At 34.4% G+C, this 26,124-nt stretch overlaps 1 protein-coding gene and 1 long non-coding RNA gene across 2 annotated transcripts; one reads left to right on the top strand and one right to left on the bottom strand.

Annotated features, from left to right (window-relative positions):
• The first annotated feature begins 615 nt into the window (after positions 1-615).
• Eogt (EGF-domain O-GlcNAc transferase) lies at positions 616-5,067 on the top strand. The gene is made up of 8 exons (XM_053747894.2): positions 616-1,097; positions 1,239-1,329; positions 1,688-1,788; positions 2,019-2,195; positions 2,453-2,727; positions 3,007-3,341; positions 3,530-3,632; positions 4,047-5,067. The coding sequence occupies exons 1-8, from the start codon at positions 776-778 to the stop codon at positions 4,212-4,214; spliced, it is 1,572 nt and encodes a 523-aa protein (XP_053603869.1). The 5' UTR covers positions 616-775; the 3' UTR covers positions 4,215-5,067.
• Positions 5,068-24,951: 19,884 nt separating this feature from the next.
• Positions 24,952-25,785, bottom strand: LOC128672057 (uncharacterized). Its single transcript, XR_008404904.2, has 3 exons — positions 25,686-25,785; positions 25,256-25,382; positions 24,952-25,079 (listed from the first exon to the last, which is right to left on the bottom strand). It is a non-coding gene; the product is annotated as an uncharacterized LOC128672057 (long non-coding RNA).
• Positions 25,786-26,124: the final 339 nt, after the last annotated feature.

The raw sequence follows: 26,124 nt of genomic DNA, 5'->3' as shown, positions 1-26,124 counted from the left end.
CTACCGATTCAATTGTGTATGTCATTTACATAAGTATCAGTGATTTGCACGAACGAATTAGATTTGACATTCCTGGATTTTTTTCAAGAAAAACTGATATTGTGGGATTTAAGTTTAAAACATTACAAAAATAATGCAACAGTTACTTCTGCGTCCATTGTCATCGAGCGTGAGAACTGTATTGAGAACGTTGCGAGTATGTATCCAAAGAAGTTCTCGTCGAGATTCTCGTAGAGATTCTTGCCGAGACGTCAAGCGAGATTCTCGCGTGAGTGTGGAGCGCCCATATGATACGGCACGATACGGATGGAGAACCTAGCGGAGGACGGACAAGGTTCCTTGGGACTTGCGTGACAGACCGTCTGATTATGCGAACTGTGAAATTAAACTGTCGCATAGTCTTTCCTTTTCGTAGCAAACGAAAAAGATGTGTTATTCAAATAAGACAGTGGACACAAACACAATCGACACATTTTGTGCTGACTAGCTGAACAATGGTATGGTTTGGCAGTCAAAATGTTTGTTGGGATAGGATGGAGAAGAAACAGTTGTCAACTTCAATTCGTTCGTTTACGATGATGACAAATCCGTCCTTGGTTTGGTCGGTGGCTTTTTGATCTGAATAAATGTTTGTACGTTATTTTATTTAAAAAAGTTTATTTAATTGCAAATAATTATACCGATGTAATTTAAAATACAAATCGGAATGTACATTTAAAGGCAAAATTTTGGAACGCAACTTTCATTGAAAGTGTTAAAAATTTAAATATCAGAAATGCTGAAATCAATTTATTTTATGTTATTGTTTATGTCGCTTAATGTTACTAAATCCAACTACCTAAATACTATCAGTAATTTGCCATCTGAACATATATCTTACTTCTTCAACACATTTCCTAATCTGGCTCAGTCATGCATAGAAGATTCAGAATGTCCATATAAAGCATCAGCAAACCTCAAAACTTGTTGGGGTTACGAAAGAAATTGCAATATATCTCAATCATATCATGTCAGGCCTAAATGCCCTGGTGACCACCGTGGGTGGGTTAAAACAAAAGAAGCCCAGTATTCTACATTTTATGCACAGGCAGACTTTGGTGAGCATTTTAATATTTCTATAACTAGTATTTAAATAGGTAATATAGAATCTTGTGTAAGTATACACAAGAGTGAAATGTTAATTGTACAATATTGTACATACTTAATATAGAAACAATGTATATGTATGCTAATTTCAGGATATGTAAGAGAACAGATTGAAGAGTTGATGGTCATTTGTGAAGCTTCATACCCTGATGATACTTCATTAGAATGTTCAAAGTATTTAAGGTTTGTATTTCTGGTTTATGTATGGACATAATTTTTAATATTCATTTTTATGCACTACTGTATGCCTACTCACCACAATGTAAGTCATATGGACTAGAAGTTCTGAAGTGCAGACGCTGGGCTTTGGTGCTCAATTGAAGAAACCTGGAATATGCTCAAATGAGATAGAGAATTAGAAGTTTGGAAATGAATCACAAATTGTAGTTAATTTTAGATTCCAGCTGCGATTTATAGAGCACAGAAGCCAAATTGAGTTTTATGGGTTGGCACCTGTGTTTTTAGTGAGTGAGTGTAAGTGTAACATACAACAATAATATATATTCTATAAATTATTTTTAGTAGTTTGTCTATGTTACAGATTTTGCCGTGGCAGAAATATGATGCTTAACTTCACTGGCCTTATAGGACGTGGTGATAATTTACGTTATAAAATGGATATCTTGGGTCAGGGCCAAATAGGTAATTGATATAGTTCAGATTTAAAAATTAATTTATGTACAAAACATAACAGTGTAAATACAAAATATACAAATAGAAGACTAACTACTACATATTTCGATGGAAATTTTGTCTAATAAACTCGTAAAAGAAATAGGGAAAAAAGAAAGATTTAGATAAAACTAAACGTAAAGAAAAATTAATAGGAGTGGAATGGGGAACTAATTGCTTTTCTTTTATTATGTTTGCAGGTGGCTATTGCAATTTTCATTCAGAGAGGCTTCATAAAGAAGCGGAACACATGAGTGCCCTCCAATCATGGGGACCTGAAATGATCAATTTTGTTAAAACTTCTAAAAAACCTATTACTGATGGGATTTGTGATGTCACTATTGATAAACCAACTTACATCATGAAACTAGATGCAAGTAAGTATTTAAACATACATAGTTTCTCTAGTCAAGATGTTTATTATTACTCAAATCCTGATTCCATTAAGTGGAGACTGATCTGGTGCCTTGCACTGGCATCCCCAACTTGGAAATCGCAAATTAATATTATTATGATCACTCAAATCTTTAAGATACAATAGTTCATAGATTCCTCACATTTTTAACTATATTTGGACATTACAAAATAAAAAAGAAACTACCTAATACTTTATTGACTCATTATTTTGTTTCAGCTGTGAACATGTACCACCATTTTTGTGATTTCTTTAATTTATATGCTTCACTGCATGTAAACTCAACACATCCTTCAATGTTTTCTAGAGACAATCACATTCTAATCTGGGAAACATTTACATATGATTCTGCTTTCAAAGATACCTTCAAGGCATTCACTGACAATCCCATTTGGGATTTGAAAAAATTTAGAGGAAAAGTTGTGTGTTTTAAAAACATAGTCTTTCCTCTTTTGCCTCGTATGATATTCGGACTATACTACAATACACCTGTGGTGAGTAGAAAATCATCATTAAGATAAATAGAAGATATATTATTCTTAAATGTTGTATGTAAATTTGGATTTCGTGGGCCACTTTTTAATTCAATTTACAGAGGCGATTAAATGCTATGATTACAACTCGTATCCCTCGAGTGTGTCTTATGAATGAATTAAGAGCGATTGCTAGATTCGCGAAGATGATCAAAATAGGAAATCGCTTTTTTCACATTATTTACCAATGACTGATACAATATTACAATTATTATTTTGACTAAAATTATATTTTTCCAGATATATGGATGTGAAAGAAGTGGACTATTCCATGCATTTTCGAAACATGTATTAAATGCGTTAAATATAAAGTTGCACATAAGAGAAAATAAAAGAATCAGAGTGACATTGCTGTCCAGGGGTACTACATACAGGTCTATCCTTAACGAGAAAGAACTTGTGAAAGCATTGCTTCAAGTGGAAGACTATCATGTCCAAAGAGTGGTATACGACAGGACTGTGCCTTTCAGCAAACAGTTGGAAATTACTCATAATACCGACATTTTTATAGGAATGCACGGTGCTGGCTTGACACACTTACTCTTCTTGCCGGATTGGGCAGCCGTCTTTGAACTGTAAGTATATTTGGTCTTATTCATTTATTTCACATGACAGAATAACGGGACGAATCGAACTGCAACAGGTTGAAACGTAAGCGTGTTATCTCGAAAAAATCAATGATATATCGCTTCTATATTTTTTTATTTATGTACATCTCATTGTTGTATAATTACATCTCTATACATACTAATATCATATTCAGATACAATTGCGAGGACCCAAACTGCTACATGGACCTGTCCAGACTTCGAGGGTTGAAATATGTCACCTGGGAAAATAAAGATAAACTTGTGCAACAAGACGAGGTTGGTAATTAAAACCATTATTATGATTTCATTGATATCTCTCAAAACTGTAATAAATATTTTCTTAATAAAATTTATAAAAGAAATGTCTATGATTCAATTACGAACTCACGCGCTCTGTCGAACTATCGGCGCTAGCCATCAGCACAGTGCGATAGCATGTGCTTTTTTAAATACCGTAAAATCAGTTCGCTAGACGTCAGTTCGAAAATCAGGAAACACAATTTTTATCAAGTGGGATAATAATAAGTACAATTGAGAAACTTTGAAAAGACAAGAGAATGTATATATATATATATATATATATATATATATATATTTATTTATTTATTTATTTTGACGTTCCGTGAAGCTGTTACTTTAATTTTCAACGTGAGTTCCTTTCAATCCTATGAGGATGTATGTTTGGTATAGGGCCGCGGTCCGGGCGGCGGCTCGCACGCGAAGTTCACCAACTACTCGTTCGACGCGGCGGAGTTCCTGCGGCTGGTCGCGCGCTGCGCCCGCCACGTGCGCCGCCGCCAGGACTTCAACAACTTTGTCCGAGCCTCGCTTCTCAAGAGGTCACACGAAGAACTCTAATCTAGTTTCACTCATTGGTACCTACATTGCATAACGGTCTGTGATTTCTAGATAACTGTAATTTATGACTCGATATGATTACATAATAAGACGAAATAAACCTACAAAACCTACCTACGAAATAAATAAACCTAGCAATATATTTTGAAATTAAATTTGTATAGATAACTGCATGCATAACATTATTTTGATTTACATTCTTTTGAATGATCTTAACTATATTATTGATAAGATCACTAGCGTAATTTAAAAAGTTATTATATATTATAATTACTTTTTACTTTTTATTTGCTGCAGTTCAAAATGAGGACATTTTTTAAAAGTCAAAAGTAATTTTAGTAATAGTAAAAGTAGTAACTAAGTCCCACGGAAATCTGAATAATATATTGTTTATTTATAGGGTGCAAAATAGGAATAATTCACTGGCTGCTGATAAAGAAAACACAGGTCTATATTTACCACTTCCCTTCACACTGGCCTTCACTTTACCCAAGCCCTTTTTAACTTATTAAATTGATTAATGTGTGTGTGTAATAATTCGTCCATTCATTGAAGAAATTGTATGCATACAGCAATACGCAAAATTAGTATTGATTGATCGTTTGTGTGGGTGTGAATTTTGTGGTGTGAACAAATGAACAAACTTTGTAGTTTCATGTGCCTAAAGTCAAATTAATCGGCTATGTCGAACTTCTATATATTTTTCAGATGTCTGTATATACATTAATTTTCTGGTCAAAGTAGAACACTACATTAAGCATCAAATCAATTCTTCTCTTGTAGGCCAAGAAGTACTAAGAATACTTAGTAATCATGTACCTAGATATTTATTATACATCACTTTTACCCCTTTTTACAATGTTTTATTGAATCTAATAGATTTCAGATCTTTTAGATTATGTCTTCGTTTCGGACTCTTTGTAGTTTTATATTGGTGAAGCCACTAATGTCTTATTTCAAACTACCTATATAAAACCACAATGACATAAATGAATTGAATTGAAAAAAAAAGAATAATTTCGGATATACCAAACTTTGTCTTTCACCCCTACTTAATAATTAATATATTCTTATATAAACATTAATTTTATAATAGATGAATAATTCCGTCCAAATTGTATTTTTGGTTTGATATATTTAATGTAACTTAAATTACTAATATGTTTCAACTATAGCAGTTAGATAAAAATATAAGATAATTTGTTGGAGGCTATATTTATATGCTTTTAACACTTTACTATACAAACACTTGAAACCGCGGACAAACCAGGACGAACATTTGTTTGTCAAAGAGAAAATTCTTCTCTTACAAATTTAAAAGATGATTTAATGAATTGTTCGTTGAAACAAGCAGGCATAATCTCAAAAAGGGCGATGAATGTTATTGATGCAATCTCTCTTATTTATTATTTGGCGAATGCACCGCTAGTTTAATTGTAACAGCGCATTCGAACGCAAGTTCCATAATTACAGTCCACGATATTCAGATAAATCGTTCACAACATCGGACGAGAGTTGCGCGTCCACTTGAGTTATTGACGTGTACTGTTACGGTTAATCCCCGGAATCTCAGTCATTTTATACAATAAAGTCATAAAAGCTCACATCAATTTTGATATAATACTCAAACTTATCGTGTGAGCGAATTTCCCATTTTTTTTGCTTTGTTTTGTTCCCATATTATTTACTATGCCATGAAACAATATATGAAAATAAATAATAATGAATAATGAACCAGGCTTTGTGAAATATTATAACCGATTTACGATTATTAGTTTGGTACTTTTCCGCTATTACAGTGCATTACCGGATATTGTGAAAGATGAATATTATGCGATGCGAAACAAATAGATGTACCGTAGGATTCTTATGTAATGAATCTTGCAATAATCTAACGTTGATTTGTCTCAACCTCGGTCTATATGATTTATCTTGTACATTCCTGTGTTGAGGGAAAAGACATACTACTTATAGTTAGTTCTATAGAAAATATTTTTATTATACATTAAAAACTGTGTAACTTATTTTCATATTAAACTCCACAGAAACATCGTTAACTGCACTTACGTTGTTACGTTTACTATTTTGAATGATGACAATATACTGGCAGGAATAGCTCATTTATTGTGATAGATATAGATCTCTAAATCTTTAATCAGTAATAAAACAAATAGGAGGAGTAAATCGAGAAAACAATTGTATGTAATAAGGAGGCAGTGTTTACAGAGTTGAATTAAATTAATGACCAATACGCGGTCGCGGCCGCCGCGGGCGCCGTGCTCATAACTTTTTGGTATAACTTGATCGTATCGCGGCACAAAACAAACCACTTATTGCAATAAAATTACTAAAATATTTATTTACATTGTATTTGATATATTGTATTGATATTTAGTTTGGGCGAATAAATTATTTCTTTACATTGTTTGTACTGTATTTGATATAATATTTATATTTAGTTTGGGCGATTAAATTATTTCTTTACATTGTTGTACTGTATTTGATGTATGAGATGCGCGACGATTAAGTCTGAATAAATCTGTCTACTTCTATGAAACAACAAATTCTACTAATTTTTAATCACATTCATTATGACGATTATTAGGAGTCACGGGTATTGTTATTATTTATTTATTTTTATTTTAAGTCGGTATCAGTAGGTACTTACTACAACGTTAGAACATAATTTTATACTAAAACTGTATCATCGTGATTTTAGTAATGTGATTTTAGAATGCTTTTATTCATTTTTTTAAAATAAAATTTGAACTAAAATTTTGTAAGACTTTCTATTTGCACCCAAAACGATTTACCTACATCGTTTTGTTGTCACACATAAAATAATGAAATGGAATTTTTTTGGAATCGAGCAGGAATTAAATCAATTTGGCTAAACTGGCATGGTCTCGACAGCTCAATGGTTAAGAGCACTTCCCAAGTAGACAAGGGCGTGAGTTCAATTCCCGCCAGATTATTATTTTCAAAATAAAAAACGATATTGAAAAGATAAAAATTCTCTAATCTTAGGTAGCCTCACGCTTCATTCTTTATTATCCTATTCTACAAATATTATAAATGCGAAAGTTTGTGAGGATGTATTTGTAAATGTATGTTTGTTACTCTTTTAAGCGAAATCTACTGGATGGATTATTATGAAATTTGGTACACGGGTAGATATAGCCTGGAATATTCCGAAATACCCACGGGAGCGAAGTCCCGCAGCTAGTTATACATAACTATACTGTATACTATGAAGACATGTCCAATGTTTGACGACCTCGGTGGTGCAGTGGTAAAATGCTTGCCTCTGAACCGAGAGGTCCCGGGTTGGATCCCCGGTCGGGTCATAATGGAAAATGATCTTTTTCTGATTTGCCCGGGTCTTGGATGTTTATCTATATGTATTTCTTATAAAATAATGTATAGCTTCAATAATGGCATTTCGCTTTGTTCACAAATCAATACATATAATAAAACAGTAAAAAAAATCCTGTACATTGAATATATTTACATAAAAACAAAATTAGGCGATAGAGTAATAGTAATAGAGTAAGAATTTGAAAACAAAACTGTCTGTTTGTCTGTATGTCTGTCTGTTTGTACACGCTAATGTTCTGAACTACTGGACGGATTTAAATAAAACTTTTTTGGTATATAGCTATTAAGCCTGGGCAACATATAGGGTATACATTATTTTGAATACTGGAACACCAGATGGAGAACAATGATGGTACAGCTAAACTATAGGAAATATTGAAGTGTCGCCTTAACCAAAGTTATTCAGTCTGATGAGCATTTTCTGTAGAGGTATAGAAATTGAAGATCTGCAACACCTGATGTAGACCTTTGATGGTACAGCTAAACTATATGACACATATAAATGACGCTCTAATAAAAGTTGTTCAGTCTGATGAGCATTTTCTGTTGAGGTATACAAATCGAAGATCTGGAACACCTGAAGAAGAGTCATAATAGTTCAACTAAACTATAGAAAATATACTTTTTCAGTCTGATTAGCATCTTCTGTATGTAAAGGTATCGTTACATTTGTCTGTACAATTAAATTTCCCTAATAATTTTGACTCCTTACCAAAAATTGTTCGGCGGCCACGCGGACGAAGTTGCAGGCATCAGCTAGTATTAAATATAATCTTATAGTAAGTACAGTGTACAATACAGTATAGGTACGTGCGTAGTAAGCAGTGCATAGGCACGGCCGGTGGCAACGAGCCGGTGGTCGCCGCTGCGACGACGCCTCTGATTCATGTCGCTGATAGCAATCGCAGGCGCCGGCGCACAGCGCTATTTTCTATATTTATCACCCACTCGCCTACCACCCTTACTGCAATTTTGAATGAAGACATCTATAATTCCAGTCAACGTCTACAAAGCATTTATTATACAAACCTGTTGCTAATTTTTTAGTATTTATTCTTAGCACATCTAGCGTGAATCGTTATTTCAATAGCTTTATTTTTATCCTATCGGATTAGGGATAATTTATTACCGAATTAGGATTATTGTAAAACATTGAAGTTTTTAACCAAGTATCCTAAAATAGTATTTGGTCAAGGTTTATGAAAATAAGTACCCTGTGTTAAGGTAGCTTAAAATAAGGTAGGTCTTCTTAGATGTGAATATTCCATGGTCCTGACGCTGCATGCGGGGCTCTTCTAAATCTTTGGTCCTGACGCTCATCGCCGGTCTTGTAGTCAGATTACGTCATTATTGTCCACTTTGTGTTACGCCAATCATTTATTTCGCCCATAAAACGTTTATATAGATTGCTAAATGGCAGGTGATATAGGTACTTGTTCGTTAGTCTTGATTGAGTTGTACTTTAGAAGCGGTGGTGGTGTTAGCGCGTGGTCTGATTGTTCCGTCCGTGTCGTCCCTGCGAAAGATTCTTGCTTTTGCAGACTCGATCTCTGTCTAATGCTCCTTTTAAGTTATTACCTAGCTTTTTTCTCGATCTGAAAATGTCTCAGTTCTTATAACGCCGCTTTTGTTGCAAGTTGTTTAAATAAGTACTTAATTCAGTACCTAAGTTTTGATTTGAGTTATGAAATAATAGATGTTCAAAAAGTTGTCACACACACCGTAGCTTAAGGTTCGCACTACATCGCTGTAGCACATGCTTTCATCGTAGCGCGATCGTAGCACCAAACTGAAGTACAATATCTATCTATCTAGATAGCATTTGATTAGGTACAACGTGGGTACAACACACACAGCCTGCAAAATTAAATATGTTCTAATAATATAAACCGTATCGTTGTTGAGTAACAAACTTTGCCGTCTTAACCGTAAAAATTGTATTTTGTTGTTCTTAAAATTACATACATACCTTATAAACATATTACCTACATGTATCATTTTATCTGATAATTTAAATATGGCCTGCCTGGAAGGTAAAACTGTAGAGCTATATAGCTCTTTGCAGTTATTGCAAAACTTTTCCACTTCACTAAGTCAATTGGGAAAATCATACCCATGCATGCATATTAGATTGGTTTCAGACAATTTCGCTTCAATAATAAACTGGTGTTTAATAATAATAAAAAAACCGTTACTGATGGTTTTTTATGAAAAATTTTAATGTTACTTAACTACTTATCTGTTTAAACATTTTATTTATTTTAACTTTTATTTCTTTATCTGTTATTTGATTACAACGGTACATTGTATTTAAATATTTAAACATTCTTGATGGATCAGAACAATTGGCCGAGGCTTGTTTACTGTGTCAAGTGGATTAACGGCACCTGAGAATGCCCGTTCTGCCTACAACAGAAAGAATTAATCTTACGTCGACGAGCGTTCGTTCATTTAATGGTACAGCGAATTAAGGCAACAACCTCAGATTAACAATGGTAACAAACAAACAGAAGGTAACAGAACGAAGACAAACATCCATGGCTCTTTCAAAAGCGTACAATAGTCGTCATCAATTACAGGCAATAGATCGGCCAACATCATTTGTCCGTCCGTCCGTTACTCGACTGGGGCATTCCCACGGCTTGGGACGATCGTGTTTGTTGTCGGAATATGTCCAACGAGAAATAGAAATAGAAAATTGTTTGTGATTGCTTCGCTCTCTATTTTAACCGCCTCCTTGCGATCCGTGGTCTAGTTTCTTTTTTATTTACCAATTTTTACCGCAGCTACGAAAAGTTCATTGTTATTTTAATTTATTCCATAATAAATGTTTTGTAATTAAAAAGTATGAAATTGAATACCAAGTTTCGTTGTCACAACCCCAACCGATAATCTTGCTTATGTTTAACTTACAGATAAGGTCGCTACTCATATTTACTCATATGGGTACCGCGAATTCATGGTTTTAATCCGAAGCTTATAATTATGCAGAACGATGCAAACCGTTGTTCTTCCGATGTTATCAAGAACAAGACCGAAGAGAAATTGCGGCGATCAAAAGATAATCTCGCCGGAACCAAAATTGATCATTGATAGGAGGCGCGCGCGCGTCCTGCCGCTTGCCACCATCCCACGCCCAGCATCAATGTTTAACTCTTTTTAATTTCACGAACTATGTATTTCAAAATTGGCAATTTATTTTAGTAACACCCCGTGCTTATCATATAAACCTGTAATTGAAATAATTCAATTAGAATAACATGACAAACTTTAAAAGCTATTTTAAAATCACTTGGACGTCCTTAGGTAGGTACCTTACATGTATAGGTTACTTAATATTCTTGTCAAATTGTGTAAAGTTAAATACACTTTAAATTAAAATAATTTACTACTTATATGTATACCTTATTGGCACGTTATTTAGGTCGTTCAGTACCAGCCTCATTCGATCTCTCGGTCAATAAATATCAGATTAAAGTGCCGCTATTGTAGCCTTCACGCACAAACTAGTACCGTGGCTTTCAATAACGGTTCGCACTATGCAGATTATCAGTGGGGCGATAACCACGACGTGAAAGCGATAGCGGCGACACGATGCAGTGGAGCGGGTGGCGGCGATGCTGTCCTGTCGCGGCCGCAAGTGCGCACACGACACGACATGGTGTCAACCGCGACAAGCTGATGTGAAGGGCGTGATGCAAGAGGCTGAGAGCAAGGGCTGCGTGCTAGATCAACTCATGGTTTTCCTGAGATACCATAATGCTTATCCCTGAAATCAATGACTTATATGTACGGCACTGGATTCCCAGCGAAAACGATCAAGAATTTGGACACCCTCATAGCTAGACTGAAAAAAAAACAATGCTATAGGTTCATCATCATAATGTCCTACTTCCAATTGATCTATGTTGAGGATCAAGAAGAGATCAGTTCTTTTTACTAAAATCTTCTTGGCGTGTTGATGCCATTTTAAAGATCAATGAAAAATTGTCCTGCTAGGTGATCTGCCATTTGTACAGTCTTAACTTTAACTGCCATTAGGTCATTCAGGTGCTTCATTGTTTGGGAGAGACGCCACACTCATGCATTTTGTTAATCGAATAGAAATTCCCCCAAGTCAGGTTATGCTTACACCGTCCCACTTGGACTGGAGTTCCTTCCAAGCGCGCTTATAGTTCCTCCGCGAGATATCCTTTCGCGAGATATAGTTACAGAGTGGTCTCTTGCCCAGACTTGGTTAAAATATTTATAGCATAAGATTTTATGGTTTGGTACATAAAATGTGTGAAAATTTCATATCCGTAAACTGCACGTTACGGATATGAAATTTTGATGCATAACCGATGATGAGTACTCCTTGCCGGTGCTGATTCAAAGAAGATGAACTACGCATATGCTTATAGCGTTGTTATAGTACCTGAAACCATGTGTCAAATGTTAAGTCTATAGTGGAAGTGATAGAATATTGCAAATAATTTTATCTTCGGTAAAAACGTTTTCAATTGTGAAATTGATAAAATAGTTATGATTGTCGAAATGGCGTTCGACACAAAGAAATATCTCTATTATATCCATAGTTCAAAGGTGAATGTTGCTACGATTTTATGTCAGTCAAATTTAATCTAGTGATATCTATACGTGAAAAGCTAGTGAATGACCAACATGTCAAGGTATTATTGGCATATCCCAATAACCGTCTGTGTCCAAGTAGCACTCAATTAAACAGGCAAGGTCACATTACTGTCAAACGTTTAGAAAGCATTCATATGCCACACGATGGTTGCAAGGTGTTCCATTAGGTGCTATTGTGAATCCCGAATCATCTGGTTGTAAACATTCAGCTCTGATGAAATTGATAAATATCTGCGTTGACAGACAATTGCAACACCTTTGTCGTCTTGCGAATAAGCTGTGATTTCTCTGTATTATAATATTATTCAGTCTTAAACTATATTTGATTTTTTTTGTATATAGGTAAGTATCATCTCTACGACAATCAACAATATCAATCTGGTAGGCCTAATCGCCTATCATCAACTTTTACAGAACGATTTTACAGACAGCTCAGTTTAGGTCGTAAAGTGCATCGCGTTAAAAGGTGATGGTAAGACCCCAGAACTCAAAACTGTTGATAAGGTAATATGTTTTTAAACGTACGTTTTAGTTTAGTTTCCGAGATTTCAGGTATATAATATTACGTTTTGCTTCTACACTTCAATAAACTTGGTTCCGTTGCATTTTTTCTAAATAGTAATAACTATTATTACTATTTAGAAATGCAACGACAGAGATTTGTAAAAAAAAGAAGGGGAGGCCTTTGCAGACAGGGCACATCAACGAATAAAGTAATAATGTTACTGATTAGTTGTAGAAAAACATGAAAAATCCTTAATTCGAATAGAAAATACGTACAAGTGGACGTATAAGATGAATAGAACTTATGAATCAATATTACACAATCCTTAATTTGAAAGGTATATAGTGACAATAACGCATCAGCATGTGGGTGACTTTGGTAAACAGAAAAAAAGACCTTGACACGTCTGACAAGTGACGGCACTTCACCTCTGTCCACGTGCCACAGAAACTATAGTCACCGATCGAGAGGTTCTTCTCTTAGTTCTTAGAGTGCTTTTCTTGGCTTAAGTAAGTATTGTTACGTTATAAAATTTGAAATGATATGTTGTTACATTGTAAGTACTGCCAGCTCACTACTCGGCGCAGCTAGATGACTTATGGATGTAAGTATAATACATGCCTGCCTACTTATGTGACTTATTGTTCATTGTCAGGTGTTATCAGTTTAAGTGTCTCGATCGAACTTTGTGCGTCTGCGACTTTCTCCTGCCTAACGTGCGTGATTCATTCTATTATGAAGGCCCATTGTGTTCATTATATATATTGTTACAGTATATATTAAATTTGCAATACTAATGCTACACACTTGTTACTAATAATGTTGCAGATTAGTATATTTCTTACACTTATTCTCCATATGTAAATTTATAACGTTGCATAGTGAATTGTATATGAAGAGATAGCGTACGTCTCGTCGTGGACATCCGATTCGTAAGATAAGCCTAAATTAGGAAAAGGATAGAAGTAAAACTCTCACATTCAAAGCTTTACAAACATATACCGATTTCTGCTTAGTACATTGTGGAGCAACTGATTACAATCTAGCTTCCAGTAGGCCTGCTGTCAACTTTTACGGAACGATTCAAATGCAGCGTAGATCAACCTAAAGTGAATCGCATTATGATGATATGGACCTTTAATGGATCGCATTGGTATTAAAAATTAACTTTATGGTAAAATTAGCGATGCAGATAGCTTTAGGTCCTGAATTGGATCGCATTAAAAGGTGAAGTGCAGAATAAGAAATAGAAACATGTCTTATAAATATAGAGGTATTGCCCTATAAAGCTAAATCAATTGGAGATGCAGTGCATTTTTTTAGATTGCTTAATTAAAAAATAAATTGAAAACTCTGATAGAGCACGTGATACGAAGTAGTACGGACTCTTACAAAGTTAAGCTAGACTATTTTGTCCCTTTTTCTGTTTAATTTAAACTATAACTATGTAACTTGGAGTAACATGTTTTTTTTATTTATATTACTAGTGGACCAGCCCGGCTTTGCTCGGGTAAAAATATAATAAATTATACCCTAAACCTTCCTTACGAATTCGGCGAAAACCGCATGAAAATCCCTCCAGTGAGTTTATCATGAACAGACAGACGCGGCACAGGTCTTTGTTTTTGAATATGTAAGTATAGATATTTTTTGCTATTTATCAATGGCATTTAACTTACGCAGTCTCCATATTTTGTGTCGTTGCGGCAGCGCGTGTCCTGCGAAGCGCCTAATGGCCGGCAGCGCCGCGGGCGCAACGTGCCTCACAGTTTAAATTGAACGTCAAGCTATCGATTTGCATAAATCACACCGTTACCATTTTCAATTATTTGACTGGTCGCATTGAACTCAAGCGATCAAAATAAAACATCTCACGGCATATCAAATCATGTAAACTCATGACGGCTCTATCGGTTTTATTTCCGTGATAACATGTAACCACGCAGCAACCAAGTTGTTTTTATTGAGGTTCATACTATTGTTTTTAGGGAAATAATATTATCGTTAGTATAAAAAGATGACTTAAATTAAAAAAAATCAAGAGTAAATCTTTCTTAGAGTAAATGGAATTTGAATTATTATCTTATTCTTTAAATTGTATCATCCGTTGATGTTATATTACCTATATCTTTATTATAATGCATCTAGCATTACATGGTTTTCGTTACTATCATCATCATGCCATCAGAATTTATGGCTATACGTCAATATTCTGTATTTTCATAGTTAAAGCCAAAATACAAATAATCCGATGTAAAAAAACATTTCATGTGATGGATATTCAATCGGAACTTTCCATAGTGACATAATCCAAAAGGATATCGTATTTTCTTCCAAAGTAATGAGCTTTAAGCTGATTTCGTATATTAAATATGTATGACATGAGTATTAAGGGAAAGCTGACGAAGTGAATAATTTTTTATTGCCTCGATTCATTTATTATTCAAGATACAACTTCCATAAATTACGATCTTTTATTTTGACAATTTTCTTTGTAAGCAGCATCTTTTGAGTAATACTTACTTTCAGTTTCAATTAACTTTGATAACCGCTCCGCGTATTGATTTATTTTAAAGGTTTTATAGTGTAAGAAGCAATGGGAGTGAAATAATGAAATAAAAGATATTATGAACTTCATTATTTTCAGCATAAAGAAATAGGTGTAGCGAATTGCTTATTAAAATAATCCGTATAAAAGACATCAACGCATCATGTATTTTTCGTTACATTTTCAATTTTCGTTGTGAAAAAAATTCGTTTAAAAAAACCTTCCGTTTTACCTAACTACATACATAACAACGAAATAGTAAAATACATATCATTGATGCATGACTTGGCTTGAAAATTCACGAAAAACCATACTCTGGGCATTCCTTTGATGTTGGTCGGTTTAGTTCTATGATCATCTTCATTTCTACAGCAAGACTCTAATAGTGATCTACCTGGAACCTTAAAAATTGAAATTTGGTAAGTGGCCTTTACATAGGTCTTTCTGATCAAGCATGTGAAACAAATATATGACACAAATTAAAATTTGTTATATTGGGAACCCTCATAAGACTAGATTAAAATTGGCGTGACAAAGTATTATTTTCTCGCATAAATGTGCGTACCGTACACGTATATTTTTTGCATATTATCAGGAGAGTAGGTTTAAGAAATTTCAAAAATGACATGTTGTTGACAGCACTAAGCGCGGTGGATGCAACGCGGCTAGCGTTCTCCGAACAACAATGGCCCACGTTAAAATACAAGCCGTAGTTATAAAAGAAAAGCAGTCTAGAAATAGCTCATGTTGCAGTCCTATTCAATCCTATTCAAGTTAGCTGTACCTGTATTCCATGGCAATTACGACAAATTTGCGATGATTTTGGGTGGGTTTATGTGCTACTGACTGTAGACAACAGCAATTACAAGTTGGATCTATAGCCTTTCTCATACTTACTTTGTTTTATTATGTTAAATTAAAAATAGCACATTTTTTTTCATTTCATGAAATAGCATGTGAATTTGGGCCCACCGCTCATTCTTGCTTGTACTCTGCTTTTCACTTCGACTGCGAGGAAATTGATTACAATATTAAAAATAAGCTTTATAATGTTTGTAGATGTACGCATCTGTTTATCATGGCTAATAAAATTACTAACAACTTATGAACTGATTAGACAACGATTTTACTATTTTGCTCAAAGTCATTTAACTTTTGTATGAGATTTTATTTTACGCTCTAGAGTTTACAATCTCATTTCAGGCGGCATACGTCCAATTACAATGTCAAGCTTAAGAGCATGAGAAGTGAAAAATGCGATAGTTCTTAATTCTGTATTAACTTTATGTTACAGTCTCGCTCGGAGTCGCGGCCACGCCTGCCGCTTTCCGCGAACAACTTGACGTCTCAAATAAACGAGTACCTTATTTAAATATTTATGAATGCGACCCATTCGGTACCTCGTCATTGAATGATAACATAATTAAGACACGGTGCATATCATTACGCGAGACGGCTTAGCGAGCGTTTCTACGATGACGAGGCAGTATTAATTGTTTCGTTGGTTATTTGTGTTAAATTTTTCGTCGTTCGAAAATAAGGACTTTAAGTAACTACAAAGTAGAATAAATATACCTGTGAATAAATATGTAAACGTGGACATGTCGTAATTTGGAAAATTATAATATTATGAACAAGGATCACTATTTCGGAGTTCTTTAGTGATCATTCTTTGTGATTAACATCAAATAATGTCTTATTATTTGAATTAAAATATTCACGCTTTTCCCTGGACGCGGTGTAATGAGCTAACCTAGTTAGCTAATTTGCGTACCTAAGTACCTACGTATATGTACCATACATACCTATTTATTAAAAAATATGATGATCAATATGACAAGAAAATTATAAGTACTTCAGTATAAAAACTACAAAATTTATTTCTTTTTCGGAAAAGTTATGAATTCTAGTTTATTATTGCGAGTTTAATACTCCCTGTGGTACTTTCAAATACATTGTATTTCCTTAAATAATGAAAGCATTGTTCTGTGTTCTCTATGCCTAAGTGCAGAGACCTGTCACATTCTTATTAAATTGAGCATCATTACCGTGCCTTGAAAATAAGCTTAGAAGTATGCGAGACAACCAGCGGGCTGGCTCCGAGAGATGGTAATTAACGCAATCATAATTCTTAAACAAAACGGTCTACTTAATGTTAAGTGCCCCTTTTAAGACTTGGCGACATTTCCGTAAATATTGCGGTATAAATTGCCTTTTGTATGCCAGCATTTAAAATATTATGGGCACATGAAGGTGAGATATTATCTGCTGTGATGCTAAATACTTACTTAGCTGGTTGAGGACGGCTAATTGACACCTATAAAATAAGATTAGTTAGTGCGTTAAGACAGCTCTGGCATAGTACGGTACATAGCGTTTATAGTTGGTATTTACTGTATTGGACGAAAATCCTTATATATGATAAAAAGAAGTCCACCATCCCGTCTGTCTATATGTTTGTGACATTAACGCGATGAACTCAAAAACTACGTTTGGAGGTGTGATTCCTAAGGAATGTTTGTATGTTTCCTAAGGTGTAGAATATATAATTTTTTATCCGAGCGAAGCCTGCTTGTAATAATTAAGAATAAAGTGAGACTTGAAATAAATTTTCAAAATAGACAACACGTTAATCTAAAAATAATGCCATATCAAGGTGAATAAAAAACACAGTTACGTGTACACTAATACGTTCAATAGAAAATAAAAACTAACCAAAAATATGCTGTATCAAATATGAGTTTTCTGAACTAAAACACTTGTTAATATCTACACTGTCTATAGAAGGTTTATAGTTATGATTCGTGTTTCTGTTAAGGTAAGGCACAACAGCCATTGTTTGCAGACATTATGCCCCAAATACGGCGTGCACACCTGTTAACGCCAGCCGAGAGCTTACTAACTTGACCTGAGTACTATATCAAATTAGAACTAGAACTTATTCTATGTGTATCTATAGTTACTTATCCATTTATTTGTATTCGAAAGTTATTATTTCTTCGAGGCTATAAGAGCTATAAAAGTTAAATCTCTGAGGCATGACTGGTGGAGCTCTGCTTACAAAATAGTATCCAATAAAGGTTTAGTTATCCGCAAAAGGAGCGAGTACACTTGTACCGGTACTCTTAAATTGGATGTGCGTGAGAAGTAATATTAGTCGTGTCGTGTGTTGTGCTGCAGTGATGTCAATTTGGGTGCCGTTAGGTTGGAGTGGTGTGTTTGTTGCAGTGGCGGAGCAGCGTCCAGTCGGCGGCTGAGGTGCGACAAGGGCGTGCGACGGACCGTTCCAATTTACGGGTCACGAACAGACCACTCGCGCGCCGACCTATCTGCCTTTCCTCCATAATTGAATCCAATGGCGTGGGAGACTCGATATGGCCGTATAAAATGGTTCATATCTAAACAACTGTTGTTCATTTAATAGTAATTATTATTTATTTGTAAAACATGTACGTGATTTGTGATCTTCAAGTGTCTGAATTATACTTCTATTTCGACGAATAAGATTTGTAATTATGAAGTCATGGGAATCGAATGTGTCATGCTCACTCAAATGGTCAATCTGGTAGTGGCATCGTGGGCCGGGTCGTGAGGTTCCCTCTATTATATGTCTCATGCGTCAACTCGTGAACGGGTGCTGCCAGAGGGAACTGGTCATCTCGTTTCTATATTTTCATGTATGTACTATGTACATTATGTACTTTTATAGAAAAAAAACATCGTAAGAAACAATAATGGTAAGCCGATCTGACATGATAGGGACCAACACTGTTGAAATGAGTTTCTTTCGGCATTTCTTCTCAGCAGTGGTCGTTCCGAAATGCCAGTAGTTTGTAGCTTGTGAGAAATAACTATAAATATAAAAATTGACGAGAAAAAGTACCTGTGAAGGTCTAATTTCTGAATAAATGATTTGAATTTGAATTTGGACTTGTCTCGATGCCAATAAAAACAACACATTTTATTCTGGGAAAATTATTTATCTATCTAATTTTAAGATTTTAAGCTAGGTATCATGCATTTTTCGGTAATCAATTAGCAATAAGATTGACCCCGAAATTATAATTCTACCGAGGTATTCTCATTACTTATTATACCTATTTAGTAGTTATGCAGTAGATTAAGTTCAGTTGAACGAGAATATTTGTACCACATAGACTATCACTATACAACCTGGTATTGTCAACACCGTACTCATTTGCAAAGCCACGTTCACCTAAATATGTTCAACTGAATATGTATTTGTCTACTTTCAAATAATTTATCTGCAAACAAATTAATTGTTCTTCATACGAGTATCTAGGCTGGCGATGTATCTATATCTCAATGTCTACATGCACATCATAAGCAAAATGACAGTCAAAGACATGGTCAGACAATGACATGGTCTTCATGAGCAACAAAGGCAATTCCGTGGCCGTAAGCCTTTTTTGAAAGTGCGTCGGCGTCGGCGCCGGCGCGGCGCAGGTGCGCGTTGTCGCGGATCGAGCTCGATAACTACAGCGCGCACTAATACCTATAATGCAAATGCGAACACTTGTGCTCTGACTCTGAGATATTGCAATTGATTGCTCCTAAAATTACCTGGTAATTTGCTATAAATGTAGTGACAATCATTAGTGTCGATATGGAGTTATAACATTTGTAGGTGTTATGATTGTATTGGCACTTGCTATTCCCTTGTTATACTTATGTGAGACTTGTTTGAGAAATTTGTAATCGTCAGTGATAGCGCGAGATTTTTCGATATCTTTACTTGTTTACTTAGTATACCGCTACCATCTCATTTCTAGTACATCATCTTTATCAGATTTTGATTTTTGATACATTTTGGTTTAGATGTAGATACTTAATCTAAGTAGATACTTATTTTGAAACGTTGCTGTATGTTAGCCAACCTGCATATCCATTCTAAGAAAGTCTGTATATTTCCCTTAATTGTGTAGCTATTGCTCCAAACTTAGACAAAACCCGCAACTGTATACCTGTAAGGAGAGCGCATTATAAGGCACAGGCGCATAAACCGCGATACGGCCACTCCAAAGGTTAAGGGCACAAGACACCACGTGGGAGGCGCTAGTTTAAGAAACTCGAGATCCTGTCTTGTTCACAAATGGCGTCCATTTTCACTGCAACTTCGTCCAGTATTTTAGTCCATTTCACTCGAAATAGTACCTACTATTAAATTATCGTGTAAATTCACAAATAAGATGTTTCAGGCTTCGTGCTAATTTGAAATACATTCAAATTTAGAATTATATATGGCAACGGATACCTATAGCAATGGATTATTTTTCACATGTTTATGATGTGAAAAATAATCCGTTCTCTTCCGTAACGGTAGTTCTTCCCTGGCAAGACATGTTTACGAGTTGATGTATACTCATGCATCTGTAACATTTCACGGCAAAACTTTTGTAAATAATATTACGATTGGATTTGCTACACTTGGGTGGGGACAATCCTGGAATATATGACATAGGGTACTTTTTGAAATTATCAGATATAAGCCTCAAGCTGCTGTTAGTTTACAAGTGAATATAACGAGAACAATCACCAGTACACTCCAAGGTAATGTTCACACAGTCAAACATCATAAGGAGGGTGTTCTATATGGCAACAAGTAAGTGTAGCACGATTTGGCGAGGCCCGAATAGTGCATTACATGTGAGTGCGCAAGCGAAGTTCTCATAAAATATAAAATACACGGAATAATATTTAGCAAGCTATTTTGCGGCAAGTAACCATGAAAATTTGTGAAAATCGCGCCGTTTTTTGCGCAGACATAAAAAAATATCACTGAATGCTACATGAATATAGTCGGTTAAAGTGAAGGAACGACATCACTTAATCTTAAATTACATAATATATGCTATGTCCACACTTAAGTAGATATTAAGAAAAATGACGCGCATATTATGCGGAATGGTCTTGGGGATCTATTGTTATATTAGTTACTTACCTAATAAAACGATACAATTATGGGAGCCCACGACAGTGTTAAGATATACGACAGGATATATAAGACAGGAGCTTCTATTAACACTTGTGCTTCAACAACAAAACATATTAGGCATACGAACGTATGAAGGTATTTTCTGTAGTTTCGTTTAGTATAACCTGTGCAGTCGTGCAGTCGAGTTGGTTCATTATCGAGCGTGATGCATTTGCGGCGTTCGCCACCCGCAGCCGCCCGCTGCCCGACAACCAGCATCCGAGGCGGTCTTGTGATACAGAAGTAAAAAGATAACCCTAGCCCCTTTGTATTCGACAACAGAGCAAGCGCGAACTATTTTTAAATGCCTATCATCTTATAAAATCGTTTTTATAAAAATGAAATTTATTTAAATTGGTTGAAACCAGAAGAAACTAAGCCTGCGGCCAGCAGTCACATTCTCTTCCGTAACGCCAATCTCTTTGATAGGACTTTCGATACATATTTTTTTTGTGATTTTGAAACTTTCATACTTTTTAAAGCATAGAAGGTAAACGAACTCGCGGGTTGTCTGATCTGATGGTAACAAATTAAGCATATCATGGACACCAGTTAACTGATAAGTTTCACTGATGCGTTGCCGATTAACTGCTAAATGTAATAGATATTTTTATATTCTCTGTTACAAGAGATGTGTGAAAAAAAATTTTGGCTTAGAATTATCTTGAAAATTTCATATAACATTTACTTACTTCGTAGGTACGATGCTATTGCATATGGTGGATATACCGAGCTGCATTTATAATGTCCATAGTAATGAGGATTTGTTTACTGAATGGTGACAAATCGCTTTAAAGACAGGCGCTTCCTCAGTTAATAATTCATGATATGAGGTATAAAAATAAACATCACAGCTAACTTATGTACATATTGTTTGGAAACGACAGGTTAACAGATCTTTCCATAATCGTGTAACATGAGGTAGTAGTGTAGGAAAGTGATTTGATTAATATCGATATATATATTTAAGTGGGTACATATTTTAATGGTTAGTTCATTATTAATATTTATAACAATTATAGATACATGTACCCGGGTACTTTTTCATATTGTTGATCTATGACATGTACACAATGTTATTTATAAATATACCTACTAAGTATACATAGTAACTTGGCAATAGCTATCATATTAAAACTATCATAGTAAACCTACTTTTTCTAAGTTTGTATTTTAGATATGTTTCCTAGAAATTGCCAAACACTACCTACACATTTGTAAGTTTTTTCCTGATAAATAAATCGCAGTATAGGAAATTGAATGACAACTTGTTTACCACTTGATGTAAGTTTATCAGGGCATCGAGAAGAAGGTTCGTGATTTCCAATGCTAAACGTGACCCATAATAATGGATGAGGAAAACGGGTAACAAAAAATAAAAAATAACCATTTTTAAGTCATCTGCTTGTTATTACAGTTTGATCAGAGATTCTGAGTTTAATCGTATATCGTTCACTTGCGACGACAATGTGACATCTCAAAAACCCCAACTTTACAGGAAACAACTTTTAAACTTTTGAACGGTCTTATTTTTTTAAATACTGTTCGAACGACCTAACTCTGTTAGAACGTATTATAGGTTAACTAATGAACAAATTAATTATGTATAATCATCGTATCTTTACAAAGAGAATACCCATAATTTATACGTTTAAAAAAAAAAGAGAAAACTTATCACCATTTTCCTGAAATATGCAAGATTTTTGATGTGTTATAATGAAATGTAACGTTGAAGATGATAAACTAAGTTACATCGTGTTGAGTCATGAAATGATAAAACGTTGATATCGAAAATGTTTCTTTAATATAACAGCAATATGAAATATCAAAATAGTGGTAACTAGTACTTAACAAGTTTTACTTAGAAATATATTTATGATGAGATCTTCAATTACAATTAAGACATTAAAATAAGGCACATATTTAAATCACATATAACTTCTTTTCGTCTTTATTCAACAGTCAATCAATAACTAAGCTTGGCCTAGTAAAAAAATCTTACAATAATTATCACAATCATGTATGGCACGTTAGCAGAATCATCAAAGATGAAAAAATACATATCAAAATTAAAAATTCTAATAATAAACTTTTAACAAAAACTATATTAATTCAGTCTTCAGACAAAAAAGTACTCCTTATCTTAAAATATGATCTGTAGTATTCAGGAATGTGATTACTATTCAGCAGAGAAAATATATCTTCTTTCTTCTTTTCAGCTAAACCAGGTTTTCTGTCAAAAGCCTTCTTGAGGGGAAAGTTAAAATCAACCTTCTTTTTTATTATGATAGCTCTTTTGAATTCTTCAGCGTAAGAAGTTTTGAAGTATAATGTATCAGGCTCATCTTTCAGGAACTTAAACACTTTTATCTCTGAAATTTTAATGGCATTTTTATCTTCATCCTTTTGAAGCACGAAATTTACTTTACTTATTACAGCTTTCCAATCGCAAATATCACTATAACAGATTTCGTTGACGTGAATCGGCGTAGATTTCTTTCTGGCAGCTTTTATGGCGCCTATGAAACCTTCAGGGGTATATATAGGTCCAGATCTCAACTGCCTTTTCACTTGCCGTTCAATCTGAGAGTGAACTGAGTCGCCTTCGTTCTAAATAGTCTCTGTGAATATCCGAAATAGTCTTACTTCCGTCAATGTCTTTTTGAATTAGCTCGCAAATAGTGAGATTCTATTTTAGGGATAGCTTCAATGAAACCTTTTGCACCATTCTTCAGTGCGTCATCTACGTGGGCATGGTTAGAGTGACACCCACGTTTATCTTTGATTAAAGAGATGTTTGTATCTTTATTTTTCTTCTTTAGTGCAGTTTCTATAGGTCGGTTATTTATTGCCAGAGTGTTTCGAAAGAAGTCCTTGCAAACCCTTATTTTTACGCCTTGCAAAGTAAAAAAGAATGCATTATTATTGTTTCGTTTCGGTGCTGGAGTTCCATTTTCATCAATTCTAACATAACGTTGTACTGGCTTTACTTCATCAATAGACTGAAGTATAAATGACCATTGTCTTTCAATATCACCCAAATTCCAGTAATCATTTAGAATTTCTTGGCGTTGGGTTTCATTAATGAGGGATCGGCATTTAAATTTACAGGTTTCTTTACAAGGGGGCTTAAGTATTCGTTCAGGCATTACTTTTTTAGTTTTAGATGATACATAGGACTTACCACAATTTCTCAAATTTTTAGCAACATTTTTCTTCCAATTACTTTCCTGTCTTGGCCGTTTCTTTCCCTTTTTTGTAAACGTCTGAACTATTTCAACTTAATTTGAGTTTGGAGTTTGATTTTCAGTTGTAGCTGTGTTTGACTGATACAATAAATCTTGTGGTAGTGTATTTTCATTTATTGCGACGGTAGACATGTTTTCATTTTGGTTTATTTCTTGAGAGTTCCTTTCAGATGTCATGGGAATTTCACTAAATTCAGCTAGTGTAAATCTGAATTTTGATTTTTCACGTAACTCTTGATAATCTGGATCTTTAACTGAGTCATTGCTATCTGCAAAGAAGTATAAATAAGAGGATAATGATTTGTATTCTAGTAAAGTTATAAATTTAGGTACACTTTAGATTATCAGGCAGTCAAAAACTTATCAGCGCAAGAAAATTAAAGAATACATAATAACAAATGGATACAAAATTTGCAAATAATTTGTTTTGGTTACTTAGCTTTTAAGTTTTACCGACCTTCTACAAAAGATGATGACGAGGAGCTACTGGAAGAACTACTGGACGATGAACTTGTAGATTTAGAACGGCGGCGATAGTTTTGAGTTGTCTCTGAATTTTCTGAAATCGATGAATAAGTGTAATAAAGTTTACACCGATATTTTAATCAAAGAATTTACTCTCGATGCAAAACCAATACACGGACATCCTTCATACAATAGACTATCTATTGTAGGATGTCAGTGATAGTGGTTTCTAAAGCCGCAAAATACGGAATAGTCGTGAAGCATACTTACCGATCATTTCATTCTCTTCAGTATCGGAAGAATCCATGTTACGAGTATCATTTGAAACAACATCGCAACCATCATCATCTTTTTTTTTTCTTGCTAACTCTAACATCAATTTGGTCCTCGACCCCATCTGTAAATAATATTATTAGCACATACAGTGTAATAAGCGGAAATAAATATTTAAGCTGACTTAAAATTATTCGGCAAAATCAGCACATCTACAAATAACCCAAATTAAATTTCGCTAACGTGTAATCAAATTATCATCTTCAATGTTACAATAAGAGTTATCTCAGTGAAATTAATATTTTTTACAAGAAAACTGTGATATCAATAACCTAAAATTTTAATATTTTTTAAAAATTTCACGAACACTGTGATAACAAGTTGTACCATGTTATTGAAAGAAGAAAGAAATTATATAAATACTTACTTTTCACACAAAAACGCTGATATTATCGTGATGTCACGTTTTTGGCGAAAGCCGGGAGCACTTCACACTAGCAACAACAGACAACAACTGAGCTGTCACAGTCTTGATGCTAACTGCATCGCCGAGTGAGATAGTGCTATACAGTGATATATGCATCTCATTCTCTCGTAACTCGGCCATTTTTAAAGTAAAAAATACCGCGATTTTACCGAAAAATAGATCGTGACATCGCGAGTTTGAATATCAATAAAACAAAAAATTGAATATTTATAAATGTCACACTGTTGTCGCAAATGAACGAATGATAAATTGGCATATGTAAAGTTTTCATGCCAAATCTACTATCGGGCTTTACCAACTTATTTTTCAAAACGGTAAAGATAATAAAAATAAAATAGTTTTGTAACGTAATCCATATTTTATAAGTATATTTTCTTAG

The sequence above is a fragment of the Plodia interpunctella genome, chromosome 1 (genome assembly GCF_027563975.2).
Source record: "Plodia interpunctella isolate USDA-ARS_2022_Savannah chromosome 1, ilPloInte3.2, whole genome shotgun sequence".
Classification (NCBI taxonomy): Eukaryota; Metazoa; Arthropoda; class Insecta; order Lepidoptera; family Pyralidae; genus Plodia; species Plodia interpunctella.
Note: the sequence above shows the minus strand (reverse complement) of the source record. Positions and strands in the feature narration are given on the sequence as shown.

Coding starts and splice junctions, on each gene's coding strand:
- Eogt (XM_053747894.2), top strand. CDS start 776: ATGCTGAAATCAATTTATTTTATGTTATTGTTTATGTCGCTTAATGTT. Junction 2,728..3,006: donor TATACTACAATACACCTGTG/GTGAGTAGAAAA, acceptor ATATTTTTCCAG/ATATATGGATGTGAAAGAAG. Junction 3,342..3,529: donor TGGGCAGCCGTCTTTGAACT/GTAAGTATATTT, acceptor TATCATATTCAG/ATACAATTGCGAGGACCCAA.